This window comes from Lytechinus pictus, chromosome 9 (genome assembly GCF_037042905.1).
Source record: "Lytechinus pictus isolate F3 Inbred chromosome 9, Lp3.0, whole genome shotgun sequence".
Classification (NCBI taxonomy): domain Eukaryota; kingdom Metazoa; phylum Echinodermata; class Echinoidea; order Temnopleuroida; family Toxopneustidae; genus Lytechinus; species Lytechinus pictus.
The window spans coordinates 15,512,292-15,526,786 of NC_087253.1; the positions used below are offsets into that span (position 1 = coordinate 15,512,292).

The 14,495-nt window shown below is 36.6% G+C and overlaps 1 protein-coding gene across 1 annotated transcript; it reads left to right on the forward strand.

Moving 5' to 3' along the window:
- Positions 1 to 8,755: 8,755 nt before the first annotated feature.
- Positions 8,756 to 13,869, forward strand: LOC129268216 (glycoprotein 3-alpha-L-fucosyltransferase A-like). Its single transcript, XM_054905793.2, has one exon. It carries the CDS (start codon positions 8,851 to 8,853, stop codon positions 10,024 to 10,026), a length of 1,176 nt encoding a protein of 391 aa, XP_054761768.2. The 5' UTR covers positions 8,756 to 8,850; the 3' UTR covers positions 10,027 to 13,869.
- The last annotated feature ends 626 nt before the right edge of the window (positions 13,870 to 14,495 follow it).

The following is a 14,495-nucleotide window of genomic DNA, read 5'->3' on the forward strand; positions in this document are numbered from 1 at the left end:
CTAATGTTGTACCAGGTCCCATGGCCAGGGTTGCGTTCTATTTTATGTGATGAGTAAAGGTCGTTGTTTAGGAATGAAGTCAGTGAAAGATACAGGGAGTCTAGAAAGAGGCGCTTATGATAGAAATTGAGTGTTCAAAGACATGTTGTTTGTATTTTTGATGCTAAGGTGATATTAATTATGGCACATCAAACAGTAATGATCAATCGTTGTTAGACTATTAAGCCATCTAGCGCCCTCAATCATTTTAAACCTTATTTTCTAATTTTGCAGATTGCTATATAAAGAATATTGTTACATGTTAAAGGGGGAGTGAACTATGTGTGGTCTCTCATTGAATGTGTGTTATAAATAAATAGTCTTAAAATATACGTTTTCAGATATCTACTAATACTACAGAGAATAAACTGACCTATAATTGTATTTATATAGAAAAACTAAAAAAAATTGAGAGAAAAAGTAATTGTTTTGCTACTTGGTAACATAATTATTGCGGTATAAATGCATTGAGTAGTTAACTAAGCATGTTATCATTCAAATGTGTATATCACTTCCCATAGAATTGAGGGATGCCCCGTCATTCGAATCATTCAAAGCTTCCCTCGAAACTTACCTTTACAATGCTTCCTATAAGTTTTAAGTTTATCTTGTCAATATCAAAAGAATATTCCTTTATTTTTTGTTTATGTATAGCTATTGCACTGCTTCATTATTCGAACATAATTCATATGTCATTGTTTTTCTGATAATTCATTTTGTTTAACTTATTGTATTCGAACTATTTAATTAATTAACGTCATTGCTTTTATTATTATCATTATTTTGTATTTCCCAACTTGAGTAGGCTGTTTTCTTACCTAATTTGTAATATGATAATACTTTACACTGTACATTTTCTTTCTTGTTTGTTAAATGTTCAATTATATTAATGTATGCTATTTAATCGTTTTGTAAAGCGCTTAGAAACATCACGTATTAAGCGCTATATAAATACAATGTATTATTATTATTACTATTATTGGTTCGTAACTGCTTTAAACTTAAAGAGAATAATAGGAGCAAGAGCAATGGTAAGGGTTAGATCAGGAGATTGTTGTAATTTGTTTGGAATTTACAAAAGTATGGAAATCTAATATTCGGATTGGCCTGTTTGATGAAACTTAGATATGATGCAGATATGAAGATATTTATAGATTCCAGGATTTTTCAATGTTTTTGGTCTTGGGATATTTTGATATTTAAAAGCAAAGATAAAAAAATACATTTTGTCTTTGTTCCTTTATTATGATATTGTTAATTTCATCATTCACCATATGAAATGTGCTTTTTCTTTGAAAAGGGGGGAGCCGGATAGCCCTATTTAAGTTCATGTTATGATATTTGCATTGTCTTAATGTTACAATGTACAAGATAAGGATATAATTCATTGAACAAGGATTTAGGATAAGATGGCTTTAATCATTTATTCTGTAGTGATATAGAGGTCACATGATAAGGTTATTAAACCTAGCTTGATTAAAAAATAAAAGGAGTTTCATATTGACAGTTACTTATTTGTACTGTGATAATTGGTTTTTAAAGGGTAAATTTACATGTTTCACATTTAAAAATGACATGTTTGGGAAATGCATGATCTCCATGGTAATCAGCATTATTACATGTATGTGGTTTGTAATGTGTCAGTTATTGAATATTATAAATAAAGACCTCTGTGCTTTTACTCATACAGACACTGATACCCGTTCCCACTCGGCTTTGTGTTGTTAACCTCTACATTACTAGACTACATTGCTCAGAATGATGCACTATGGGTAATGAACCTGGGGGTGTTTCACAAAGATTTAAGTATGACTTAAGTCGCACTTAAATGCCGACGCGCACATGATATAACGCGCAATTTGATTGATGGAAACACGGTAATGCGCGTCCCTTGCGCATGATCTGATGAATGTGGTGATGTCTTCTATACCGTACGCAACTGGGAATTTAAGTGCGACTCTAATACCGTGTTTACACTTAATCGGCATTTGAATCGGCTCGCGGTTCTGAACCGCGAGCCGATTCAGCATCGGCTTTTTCATAGCGTGTAAACGCGAGCAACTTGAATCGGCTCGCGGTTCAGAACCGGCAATTTGCACCACCAAAGTAGTAGGTTCTGAACCGCGAGCCGATGCAGAATCGGCTTTTTTACTACGTGTAAACAGATTTGTGCGCATTTCAATTACTTTACCATTGTGAGGTAAATTGTAAGCGCACTGATCCAGCGTTGTCTTTATTATGACGTATATTGTAGGTACATGTATGCGTATCATTTCAGGTTTTTGCATCGGCTCGTGGTTCTGAACCGCGAGCTGTAACAACGTGTAAACGCAATCCAAATGCCGATTCTGCATCGGCATTTGGTTCAGAACCAACTGCCGATTAAGTGTAAACACGGTTAAGGGGGTGTTGCAAGAATTTTACAATTGATGGATGCGCGACAGCTCAGTCGGTAGAGCAAGGGTTTCGGATTCCGGTGACCTTGGTTCGATTCCCACTTGGTGCCCTAGTGCCCTCTGGTAAAGCATTAATCCTCATTACCAGGTCCCTCGGAGAGAACCTTAAGCTGTCGGTTCTCTGGTGGCTTGCTTACAAACATTCACGCTTTCTTAGCAATCAGGTGAAAAAAAAAAACACCACCAAAAATCACCACAAATTTTAACTATAGCAAATTAGATAATTCTGCTTGTTTCAACGAGCAGATTAGAAATTAATCACCAATTTACAATTAACTACAAGACATGCTTGATTTAGGAACCAAAAATAGACTTGCAATTGATCGCAAGTTTCTTGCAACGCCTCCTAAGTCACACTTAAACCTTTGTGAAACACACCCAGGGGCCCGTTGCAGAAAGAGTTGCAATCAATTGCAACTCTTAAAATCATGCGTAACTTGATTTTCAACCAATAAACAGCGCGCATTTGGGACTTGCGATTGATTTTTTGACTTTCGTTTACACGCAACTCTTTCTGCAACGGACCCCAGGGCCCTGTCTTACAATGAATTACTATTGACCTGATCAATCATAACTCTATGTAAATCCATTAATCTGAATTATCAGGTATTTTTTCTTATTTTCAAAGGATATATCCAATATATATTGAAAGAAGAATTACTGAAAAACAACTTAGCATGAATTTTATGAACATTTTCTCAGAAACTGTTGCCTAGCAACAAAAATTTCCTTAGCAACCATTTAGCTCCTTAAGTAAACCACTTATATTTCCATTTCAAACCTAACTTTTAATTTTTTAACTAGGTTAAATTAAACCAAATAAATTACACCAATGAAATTCTATAAAGTATTGTAAAAATAATAAAAAGAACTGAAAACCCCCATTTTGACCATTTCGAACCTCAAATAAATTTGCTAAGCTCTAACTGACATACCCCTTCACATCGTACAAATCGCCATATTATGTTCATTTTGACTGCGTGCATTGAAACACGTATGTACAAGTCACATATACTTTATACTATTTTGTGGTGAAAAAGTTGATTGAGTTAATAATACCTGATCAATTAACATGTAGTATCTTGTCTTCAATAGAACAACAACAAAATGACCATTTCATATTACCCATGGATACCAATTCATTGCCTAGCAACGACTATTTTCCATAGCAACGACTATGTTAACACTCTTTTCCCTGGACAAATCCGTGGAAAAATAGTCCATTATGAGCATTAATACTGACACAATTATCATATAGATGCCTACAACCTCGTTTTCAATAATCATTCAACAAACTGACTATTTTATAGCTTCCTTGGAGACAAAAGTGTTGCCTAGAAACAATATTCCCTAGCAACGGCAATGTTACCACTCTTCATCTCGGCCAAATGTGCTGAGGAAGTTGTGCCTTAGAGTAAAAATATTGAGAAAATTAACATGATAGTTTGTTATCGATAGGCAAACAGCATTCCGGAGTTGTACCATTATCTACTGACACAATTCCATTGCCTAGCAACACTATTTCCCTTAGCAACGATGTATTTTCCCCTTAAAAATCTTGAGGAAAATAATATACTTTTAAGTGTGCAGTACCATTTGTTAAAGGGATGGTCCAGGCTGAAAATATTTCTATTTAAATAAATAGGGTAAAATTCACAGAGCTAAATGCTGAAAATTTCTTAAAAATCGGATAACAAACAACAAATTTATTGAATTTAAAGTTTATCAATATTTTTAAAAACAGTTATATGCACATCGTCATGAATATTCATTAGGTGGGCTGATGATGTCACATCCCCACTTTCCTTTTTCTTATGTTAATACATGAAATCATAAATGTTTCATTATTTCATACATGCGTAAATGATGTGTCTGCATTAAGATGAAATAAGTTGCGGCAATAAATAACTAATGTACTTAATCAGTTGTGAATCCAATTGTTTTAGTTCTCGGTAGAACAATTTTGAATAAACCTAATTTCATATAATAAATTACAAAAGAAGAAGTGGGGACATGACATCATCAGCCCACCTAATGAATATTCATAAAGACATACCTAGAACTGTTTCACCGGAATAATGCAAATCTTTAAAATTCAATAACTTGTTATTTCTTATCCGATTTTGATCAAATTTTCACCATTTTGCTTTGTGAATTTTACTTTATTAGTTGAGATATAGAGATTATCCAGCTTGGACCATCCCTATCAATAATATACCGACATGCATACTGGCAATGGTAAATTAAAGTACACCACTTCATTTCTCTTATTTCTAAAAAAAATCATTTATCCTTGTTTGTATATTGCTTGTCTACCAATTCTAAACAGTGCGATGAGCATGGCATTTAAACTTATCATATATAAAAGAGCAGCTTCAAAGAGAAATTTAAATGTTGAAGATAAAAAGCTAATTGACCGCTAATTGAGCTTTCAGAATACCGCCCCAGACCATAGCACCGAACGTTTTAGCGTAAGTATCTAGTCTTCGTCAGTCAAAACCTAGCTTGGACAAACGTCATGCCTTTGAATATTGGATGATCTTTTCATTTTGTATCATTTAAAGGGCATACATACCCCCATTAATAGCCCCACCTTAAGTACTCATTAATTATCTGGCCAGCTAGGTTAAATCATTGCCCATAGTGCATCATTTTGAGCAATGTAGTCTTGTGATATAGGCCCACTTTAATTGTAACACACCAATTCACTACTCAATAGATTCATACCGCAGGAATTATGTTACAAAAACAATTTAGTTTTTCTTCATAAATATAATTATATCTATCCCCTGTAATACTAATAGTTCTATCAAAAAGTACATTTTAAGACTAGCCATATATAACAAACAGTCAATGAGAGGCAACATACAGTCACTTTAGTCTGCAGGCACAGACCCTGATTGAAACTGATCAACAAGTGGGACTCCACGCAAAGACTAGCACATATAAAACTTGCTCTTAAATTAGCGTGCCTTCAGTTAAGTTCAGTACACAGGGCATAAGTAGGCTGCACACTCAGACCCTTAACTCGAGTGAAACGTTTGCTCATCTGACAGACTACAGTCAGTTCGCTTCCCCTTCGAGATTCTTTGTATTGCTTCTTTGATTAAAATCTTTATATTTGTAAAAAAAAAAAAAACCCTCTCAACGAGGTATTATTCTAGGGAAACCTATCAATGACATCATTCAAAGACGTTAAGTTGCGTACACTATTTTTAGCGGAGCGAGGGGGGGGGGGGGTTAGGGTGTTTAAACCCCCCGCTTTGGGCTGCAAAGTAAAAAGAAAAATAATGACCTACATTTTGGAATCAACCCCTATTTGGTGCATCTCAATTTTTTCTTGACAAAAATTACCTTCATTTTATAACGATCCTTTTTTGCGTGTCAAAAATTTCCTGGGTACCAAAATGACTATCATTTGGTAGTGAACCCCCCTATTTGCTTGTCAACCCCCCCCCCCCCTTGGAAAAAAAGGCTAGATCCGCCTCTGGATACAGTCAGTGGTGAGACATGGCTGGAACGATAGTAATCACTGGCGTAAATCCCGGGGGGGATGGGGGGGATATATCCCCCCCACTTTTCGAGGAGGGGGGGATGGCCTGTACAAACATCCCCCCCACTTTTTACGAAAGAAATGACCAAACAAATCACAAGAGATAATTGTTTTATTGGTGAAAATTCTTCCTAAAATACCGCTTAACAAATAAAACAATATTATAGAATCATAAAATGCAAATAAAGAGCCAGTTCACCATTTCCAAACGAAATACTTATGTCCTTATTATAACATTGAAGAAAAAAACCCGTTTCTTCCAATTCATCAATGTTAGGGTCTTTGGGGAAGGGATTAAGATGGAATGTCAATTTTTTTAAATGTAATCTCTAATAAAACCATTAAACCATCATGGGGTAAAAAAGATAATAACATTGGAAGGGTATTTGCCATATGGACGTACAGTGGCGTAACTACGGGGGGGCATGGGGGGCACATACCCCCCCCCCCATCGGCTGACCAAAAAAAAAACGGGGAAAAGGAGAAAAGAGGGAGAAAGGAAGAGAAACATAGTGGGAAAGAAGAAAATATTATTCATTATAATGTTATATTATATTATAATTATGTTATGTTACATTGCATAAAGAAACATTTTTATCATAACTTTATGAAACATAATTTGCCCAGGGCCTAGGTCTTCATTGTTCCTAGTGCTCGCATTGTCTGTTTAACGAGATATATAATCCTGTTGTACTAAAACATCCCGTTTTCAAGTCAATATAAACCAAATATATTTCCTAGCACTTGAGTTATTGTTTTATGTAGTGACATATGCTTCTTTTACATGACTCAAAAAGTGATTGCCCCATGTTAAGGTCTTCGTATATATGAAAGGTTTCCTGTCCGTGATTACGTTCGCAGTGGATTGGTGAGATATGTCTGCTCTTCATGAATTCCTAAAATCAGTCCTTAAAATGTCCCTTCTGATGATCTGAATATCAAAAATTTTCAGCCCGCGCTTCGCGCTCGCATCATTTGGTTAATGAAATACGTATGGTCCTAGTTAATTCCTACAAAGAAACTTTAGAAAGCCCCACTTCAGGTCTGAATTATCTAATTTTTCAGCTCGCGCTTCGCGCTCGTAATATTTGATTAGTGAGATGCGTATGATAATCATGATTGCAATGACTACAAAAAGTGTTTCATGTGTTCAGATGTAATTCTAATAAAATCAGCAAGCGCTTGGCGCTCGCATTAGATGACTATGGTGAGATATGCATACTCTTAATGGATTCCTAAAATACATTCCTTAAAATCTCGCTGTTTGGGGTCAAAATATACGTAAATTTCAGCTCGCGCTTCGCGCTCGCATTGTTTAGCAAGACAGGTACCTATCATGATTACACAAATTTGATTATAATGTCCCTTTTTAGGTGTAAATATAAAAAAAATTCAGCTCACGCTTCGCGCTCGCATTATTTGATCAGTTACATATCCATTTGATGACATTGTCCTTAAAATGTCTCTATTAAGTCAGTATAAGTGGCAACTGAGCGCGCTTCGCGCGCTCACTCAGTGATTCAAAAATTTTGCTGGTACCCCCACAGTGCCGTGACCCACGCTACACTACTGTGTGGACATATCAATGACAATTCCTTGTATATCTAAAAACATGATTGCAAAAAAATGCCTAAATATCATCCCCCCCACCCATCAACACGGATTTCATTAAAATATTTGGATTGAGACGTATGACAAAAATGATGTACCATGCATGCATTAACGAAAAGAAAAATGCTTAAAACTGCAATAGTGCTATGCGTGGATGCAGTATATTTTGCCCACCAATTTTTCTCCAAAGGGAGAATCTAAAATAAAAGCTCTTTGTGAAATTACTGGTAACCTCCAATACAAAGCCAATACCACCACTTAAATGATTGATCACCCAATCCCACCCAATACAACGACAACCTCCATGCATTGATCAGCCCACGCACGCATGCACAACCGAACTGATGTTAGATCTCGATCGTTTGGGGTGCCATGAGCCTAATTACATCAGGAGGGCTAAAGATATTCGTTCGACCCAACCCATTCGAAATTTTTCAATTTGATATTGCTGATTGACAAAAATGTATGAATATGATTCAAAATCTAACACTGATTCTAGAAATGGTAACTACTGAACTTCCTTTGCCCAAATTGGGAAGATATATCAATGATTTGGCACTATTTTTTGACTGGCGGAAGAATTGGGGCTATTTTACTGTTTCAGTTGATGAATTTGATCCCATCATAGTTATCTTCATAAATGGCGATTTATTTTTAAAATGAGCTGGCTACGATACCCTTCTCTGGTCAGATATGGAATGTCAGATATATATCCTATCCAAAGGTAGTAAACATTTGACCCTCTAATTTCACATTTATTTTTTATGAATTTTTGTTAAGTGCCATTTTAACACACAAGTCTATGGGGAATGTTTTACGCGCGTGAGACCTTGGCATTGTCCATCATTCGACCCCATTCAACGTGCGATTTTGATGCCGATGGTTGATGTGCGTTACCAAAATTTCCCTCCGCCAGTATGTGTATATTTTTTTGTTACTGTTTATATTAACACCCTATGTTGGAGATTCATCCATTGACTCGGATGTGTTTCAATAAACTTCACAGAAACTCTACCCAGAGTTGTTCGATGTTTCTCTCTTCAGTTTATAGGCGCTCCGCTTTCTCCCTGGAGGCAAATGCGTGATATACTAGCATGTGATTAGTATGGAGCTAAAATATAATAGGCAGAGGTGGTAGTACGGGGTCAGGTGGATACGCTCATTAAGTACTACAATAAGCTCTCAGCCGCCATGAAGACTACCCAAAAAATATTGATATCGTGTTTTTTGTTAATAGCATCGCATACGTTTACTTGTATTATTGTCATTCAACTGCGTGAACGACACAACGACCGGCGCCACGACTTTACTCGCACATTTGTTAGAAATATATCGCAATCTTCGCCGTGTTATTTGCGTGTTCATGTTTGGTGTGACGAAGGGGTCCAACGAACACCCCAGAAATTCGAATGCCCGGGGCTGAAGTGTGGTATTATTTTTTCCCAGGATGTCAACTACAATACAATGAAGTCAAGTGATGCGGTGGTACATGTATCGTATTGGGATTGGAGCAGAGTGCTTAAGGAAAGACCACCGAATCAAGTTTTGATTTTTTTCACACTCGAGAGCCCTAAATTCACTACACCTAGTGTGATACCACCTCGCGGGTATGACCGTGTATACAGCTATATAATGTCTTACCGACCATCGTCTACGATACCTAGTCCGTATGGCTTTTATGATAGCACTGTACCGCAGTTAGCCACTGACGACGATCGTAACTGGGCCTCGGGGAAAACCGAGCTAGTAGCTTGGGTTTCATCCAGATGCAAAGACAAACGTCCCGGTGGATATCGGTCGTGGCGGCGCCTTGAGTTTGTGGAGACACTTGCAAAGCATGTTAGTGTCAATATGTATGGAAAATGTGGAAATAAAGAATGTGATAATAAAGATGGCGGGTGCTGGAACTTCCTGAGGACGCATAAGTTTTACCTGGCTCTGGAGAACACCGAATGTAGGGACTACATCACGGAGAAATTCTGGTTTAACGCGCTCTTGAACGACATGGTTCCTATCGTCTACGGCCCTCCGCGTGAAGATTATGAGCGCGTAGCGCCACCGAATTCTTTTATCCATCTTCAGGATTTTAAAAGCTTCCAAGAACTTGCCGATTATATCAAACGTGTAGATTTAGACGATAAGTTATACAATTCATTTTTTGAATGGAAAAAACAGGGAACGGTAAGGTACATGGGTGCACAGTTGATACATCAGCCGGAGTTTATGTGCAAAGTGGTATCTAAATTGTTGGATTCAGAAAATAAGTCACGTTATTGTAACCAGGGCATTGGAGAGATAAATCCATCAATAAATGAATTTTTGTCAAATTCATGCTTCGTACCGACCGGATTTCCTCACGACTTTTGAAGTGTCAATAGCGATATCCACACTGTCAGAACTGGTTCATCTTTCTGTTGAACTATCCAATATTGGAGAGCAAAAGTCGCTGTCGTTTGACGTGGAATAGTGTTGTTTTTATCAATGCACCTTGTTATGTTCAAAGTGCACTAAACCTAATAATATTCCAGAGTAGAAACAACGTGATGTGTATTTGTAATGCTGTGCCTTTAGTTGTTGTGGAAAAGTATCTCAATGAAGCTAAACCGGAATGGGACTCCGACTGGTTGATTTCCATTCAAATAATATTCATGGTCCTGAAAATATCCAACCACCAGCACAACACCAACTGCAACAAAAGGAATTCTCGAGTCTTAAGGATCTGATAAGTAAAAGCATGTAAAAGCAAATTCAACTTGCTTTATAGCCTATGCCTTAATCAGTGCTTTGGATCCTCTGGGAAATGTGCTATATACACACGATATAAATCCAAACAGTGTTATTATTTTCATTCAAATATTATTATTCAAATTTTGCAATGATTGACGATGAAATCAAGGAGAGATCCGTAAGCTCATTTTCGTTCAAAAAGACTCTGTCTGCTATAAAATGATAATAGTTGTTTTTTGTACGAACATGGTTTTGGTCCATTATAGACATCAGCGTTCTGATCTAATTATAAAATGCTGTCGTGATGAAATGGTCGAGTTTATGATGTAGTTTTCAGATGTAGCGTATGGCGGATGTACATACTAGTATATGTGTGTAAAATATAAATTGCAGTTATCTAATCGTGCTCCCTGGAGACCGAGAGAAATTAGTATATCGAAGAAGGTTGTTTTTCTGATCCCTCAATTCATAAAAAAATAATCCATTTTATTGGAACGACCTTATGTCCTGAAAATTTGTCATTTCAATTCAATTCCATTCAATTTTATTTAATTTGATCTTATTTGATTTATATATTTTCCAAATTCATTTAATTTGATCAATTGCGAATGACGATGTTATCGCAAAGTTTGTATCAGCAAATGTTGTTTGTAATAATGATAGTCAACCGACTATTATCCGAGTATGAAATGATGTGTGAGAAATGCAGACCAAAGTCATATCATTAACATCACATATTCTCGCCTCTCATTGTGCTCAGTTAGAATCGAGATAGTCTGTTGATAAAATGGTGACAAGACATTTGCTCCGACGACAATTGCTCCGGGCATTATTTATTATTAGATGTATAGGGTTTGGTTTAGGGTTGCAATAGGGTTTAGGTTAAGGATAGGGTAGAGCGTGAAAACCAGGTTTGAAGTTGGACATTCCATTTGTGTGTGCAATTTATAGCGGAGCAATTCTTACAGGAGCATATGTCGTGGAGCCGATAAAATAGTCGTCTTGAAATATACATCAGATTGCGCCAAAGTTACTTATTGCAGAAATACATTTACATCGAAATTGATATTATTTCGGTTTGAACCCGTAAATCTAAATGCTATGGATAGGATCAATTACGGTTGGAATTGTATTTGTTGTGTTAGAAAATGACGAAACAACAAATGTATCATCTGCATATGAAACATAGTTTATTTTTTAATTCATTATTGATATGATGGTAACGATCATGAAGAAAAATTAGATCGAAGTCTTAAGCGTTTGTATAAGTTCAATTTGCAAATGTCATTGTAATTATTTATGACCATTTTATTTTGTTCTGTGAAAATGAAATAAGCAAATTTGAAATCCGAAATATAATCTTCGTCAAAAATTGGTGGATCAAAACAGCAGTATCGCCCTGGACTCTGGACAAACGACATATTTGGATTTTTTCGTCAGCTCCGAAACTTAGGACGAGCTGCTCTCCCGGTTCACCAATTTTCGACAAAGACCTCCCAGCTGTTCATTGTCAATTGACAAACATTTTCAATATATTTACTGTGTTCTTGAATGCGTCCTGTGTCGCGTTGCGAAACGGGCTATTTTACATGCTACAGTAACACAAACGAAACCGACTCCAAACCGACCGAAGATACACTGAAAAAAACACCGGTGTTAATTTAACACCAGCCTGGTATCTATATCGATCCATATAATAACAGTTGTTGAAACAACACTGGTTTGGCGTTAGGCTAACACCGATTTGGCATTTAAGCAACACCAATCAGTGTTAAACCAATATCGGCTTGATTATTAACTGGTTTTGTTTCAACGCTTCTCTGGTGTGGACATATGTAGATACCAGGCGGGTGTTAATTAGCACCGGCGTCTATGCAGTGTATTACATTATTTCCTATGACATGTAATCAGCCGATTTCGCCGGTGTGGCTATTGAATTAGGGGTGTCGAATATTTTGTATGTCTGGGGCTTGGTGTTAAGAAAATTGTGCTTGGATTCGGTGACACGCCATTTGCTCCGGCGACAATTGCTCAGGCCTTTATCTCGTCCAAGATATAAGGTTAGGGTTGCAATGGGATTTTATGTTAGGTATAGGTTAGGGTTTAGTGTTAAATCCAGGGATGAAGTTGGTCATTCCATTAATGTGTGGAATTTGCAGCGGAACAATTATCACCGAAGCAAATGTCATGGGACCTTCATCCTTCCAATATTAGCCTACAAGACGTATTACTGAGCATGGTCTGTACCGCACAACACTCACGATTTAAGTCACTATCAAATCCATTTTTGTTCAATTCTTTGATAATGATAATAATGATAATATTAATAATGATACTACTACTACTACTACTACTACTACTAATAATAATAGGCATTTATATAGGACCATCTATTTATTCCGAGGCGCATTGTTTATTATTTTAACCCGGCTTTAACTCGAGCTGCCTTTCAGCGCTCAGTGCATTCATGGAATTAATCCTTCCGGGTCCCCATTCAACTTACCTGGGTTGAGTGCAGCACAATGTGGATAAATTTCTTGCTGAAGGAAACTACGCCATGGCTAGGATTCGAACCCACGACCCTCTGTGTCAAAGTGAGAAGACTGAACAACTCCAATCCCCTGTAATTGCAATGGTATTTATCATCTTAAAAAAAACCCTTTTCTTATGTTTTTGCGTAATGTTGTGGTGTGTGTGTGTTTATTTATAATTTTTTACCGGTTATGATATTTGTGTATTTGTAGGGCCCCGGCTATAAACAGTTTTGCTTCATAGGGGTCCTGACCATTAAGTAACTTGTAACTTGGTATATTTTGTATTATTTTTTGGTATCATGTTGTTTCTGTGAATATTTTGATGTTTTTTTTACCCTTTGCGCGCTGATGTTGCAATCTTGCACATTCGTACAATTATATTCAACAGTTGTAGTAATTAGTTTTCTCCCCTGCTTTCAAATTAGATGAACTAATAAAGGCAATAGTTCTTGGATAACATCTATATAAGAATAATGAGTATCAATGCTGCAATATGGATATCTTTAATTAAAGAAAAACGCATGGGAACAATTGTCAGTATTATCTCCAAAAATTAATTCAGCATGCAAAGAATTAATAGTCAATGAATTGAATTGAATTCAATAGTATCTCCTTGATCATGATGTTGAGCTGGGGGAGCGTTTTATCAGGGTTTCATCAGGATTCATCCGAAAAAAACATTTTGATTCATTGTGTTATAGATAAAGCAAGGACAGTAGGAAATTATGAAAGGAATTAAACAAAATTACTTTAGAGAAAAATTGACTCTATCCTACCAACAAATTTAGATAGTGATAAATTTGACGATTTATTCGTAATCATTGGAAAAAAAATTTCGGAAACTTTTAATCATCACACTCGGGGGCGGATCCAGGATTTGTCGAATAAGGGGGTGGGGGGGGGGCACGTTTTCCCGAGGAAAAATTTGATAAGCAAAAAAAATAAGGGTTTAACCAAAAATTTAGGGGATTTCGTCCACGAAAAAAATTGACCAGCGAAAAGAAAAGGTGTTAACTTTCAAAGGGGGGGGGGGGCACACTTCTGCTACAACAGCATTTTTACATTACAAATTTTAATCGTGCCTCTCAAGGGGGGGGGGGGCACGGGCCGGCGGTCCCCCCTCCCCTGGATCCGCCAGTGGTCATACTTTATAATGGAATCATCCAACCAGTATCCACTCTTTTATCTTCACACCAATTATTTCTGAAAGCACTTATAAGAATCTTTCTCTTCTGCCTGTTCAGTGTAGTCTTGATATTCCAGACTTTCATACTAAATTACTTCGCATTTCAGCTCCTTTTATTTATGAATCTTTAAAATAATTTGTTTAAGCAACTTAGATGTCTGTAATGTTACATGATGATTGGAAAATCTCAAGAACTACACCGGTTTATAAGGGTAAAGGTGACACAAGTGACATTTCTAATTACAGGCCAATTTATGTTGTATGTCATATTGCTAAATTTTGGGAAAAGGATGTTCAATGCCAATTTTTATTTTATTTACAGTCAAACGATCTCATTAATATGGACCAATATGCCTCTTTGCCAAATCACTCAACTAATACTTGTTTTA

Excerpts from the sequence above, each read along its gene's own strand:
- LOC129268216 (XM_054905793.2), top strand. The coding sequence starts at position 8,851 with ATGAAGACTACCCAAAAAATATTGATATCGTGTTTTTTGTTAATAGCA.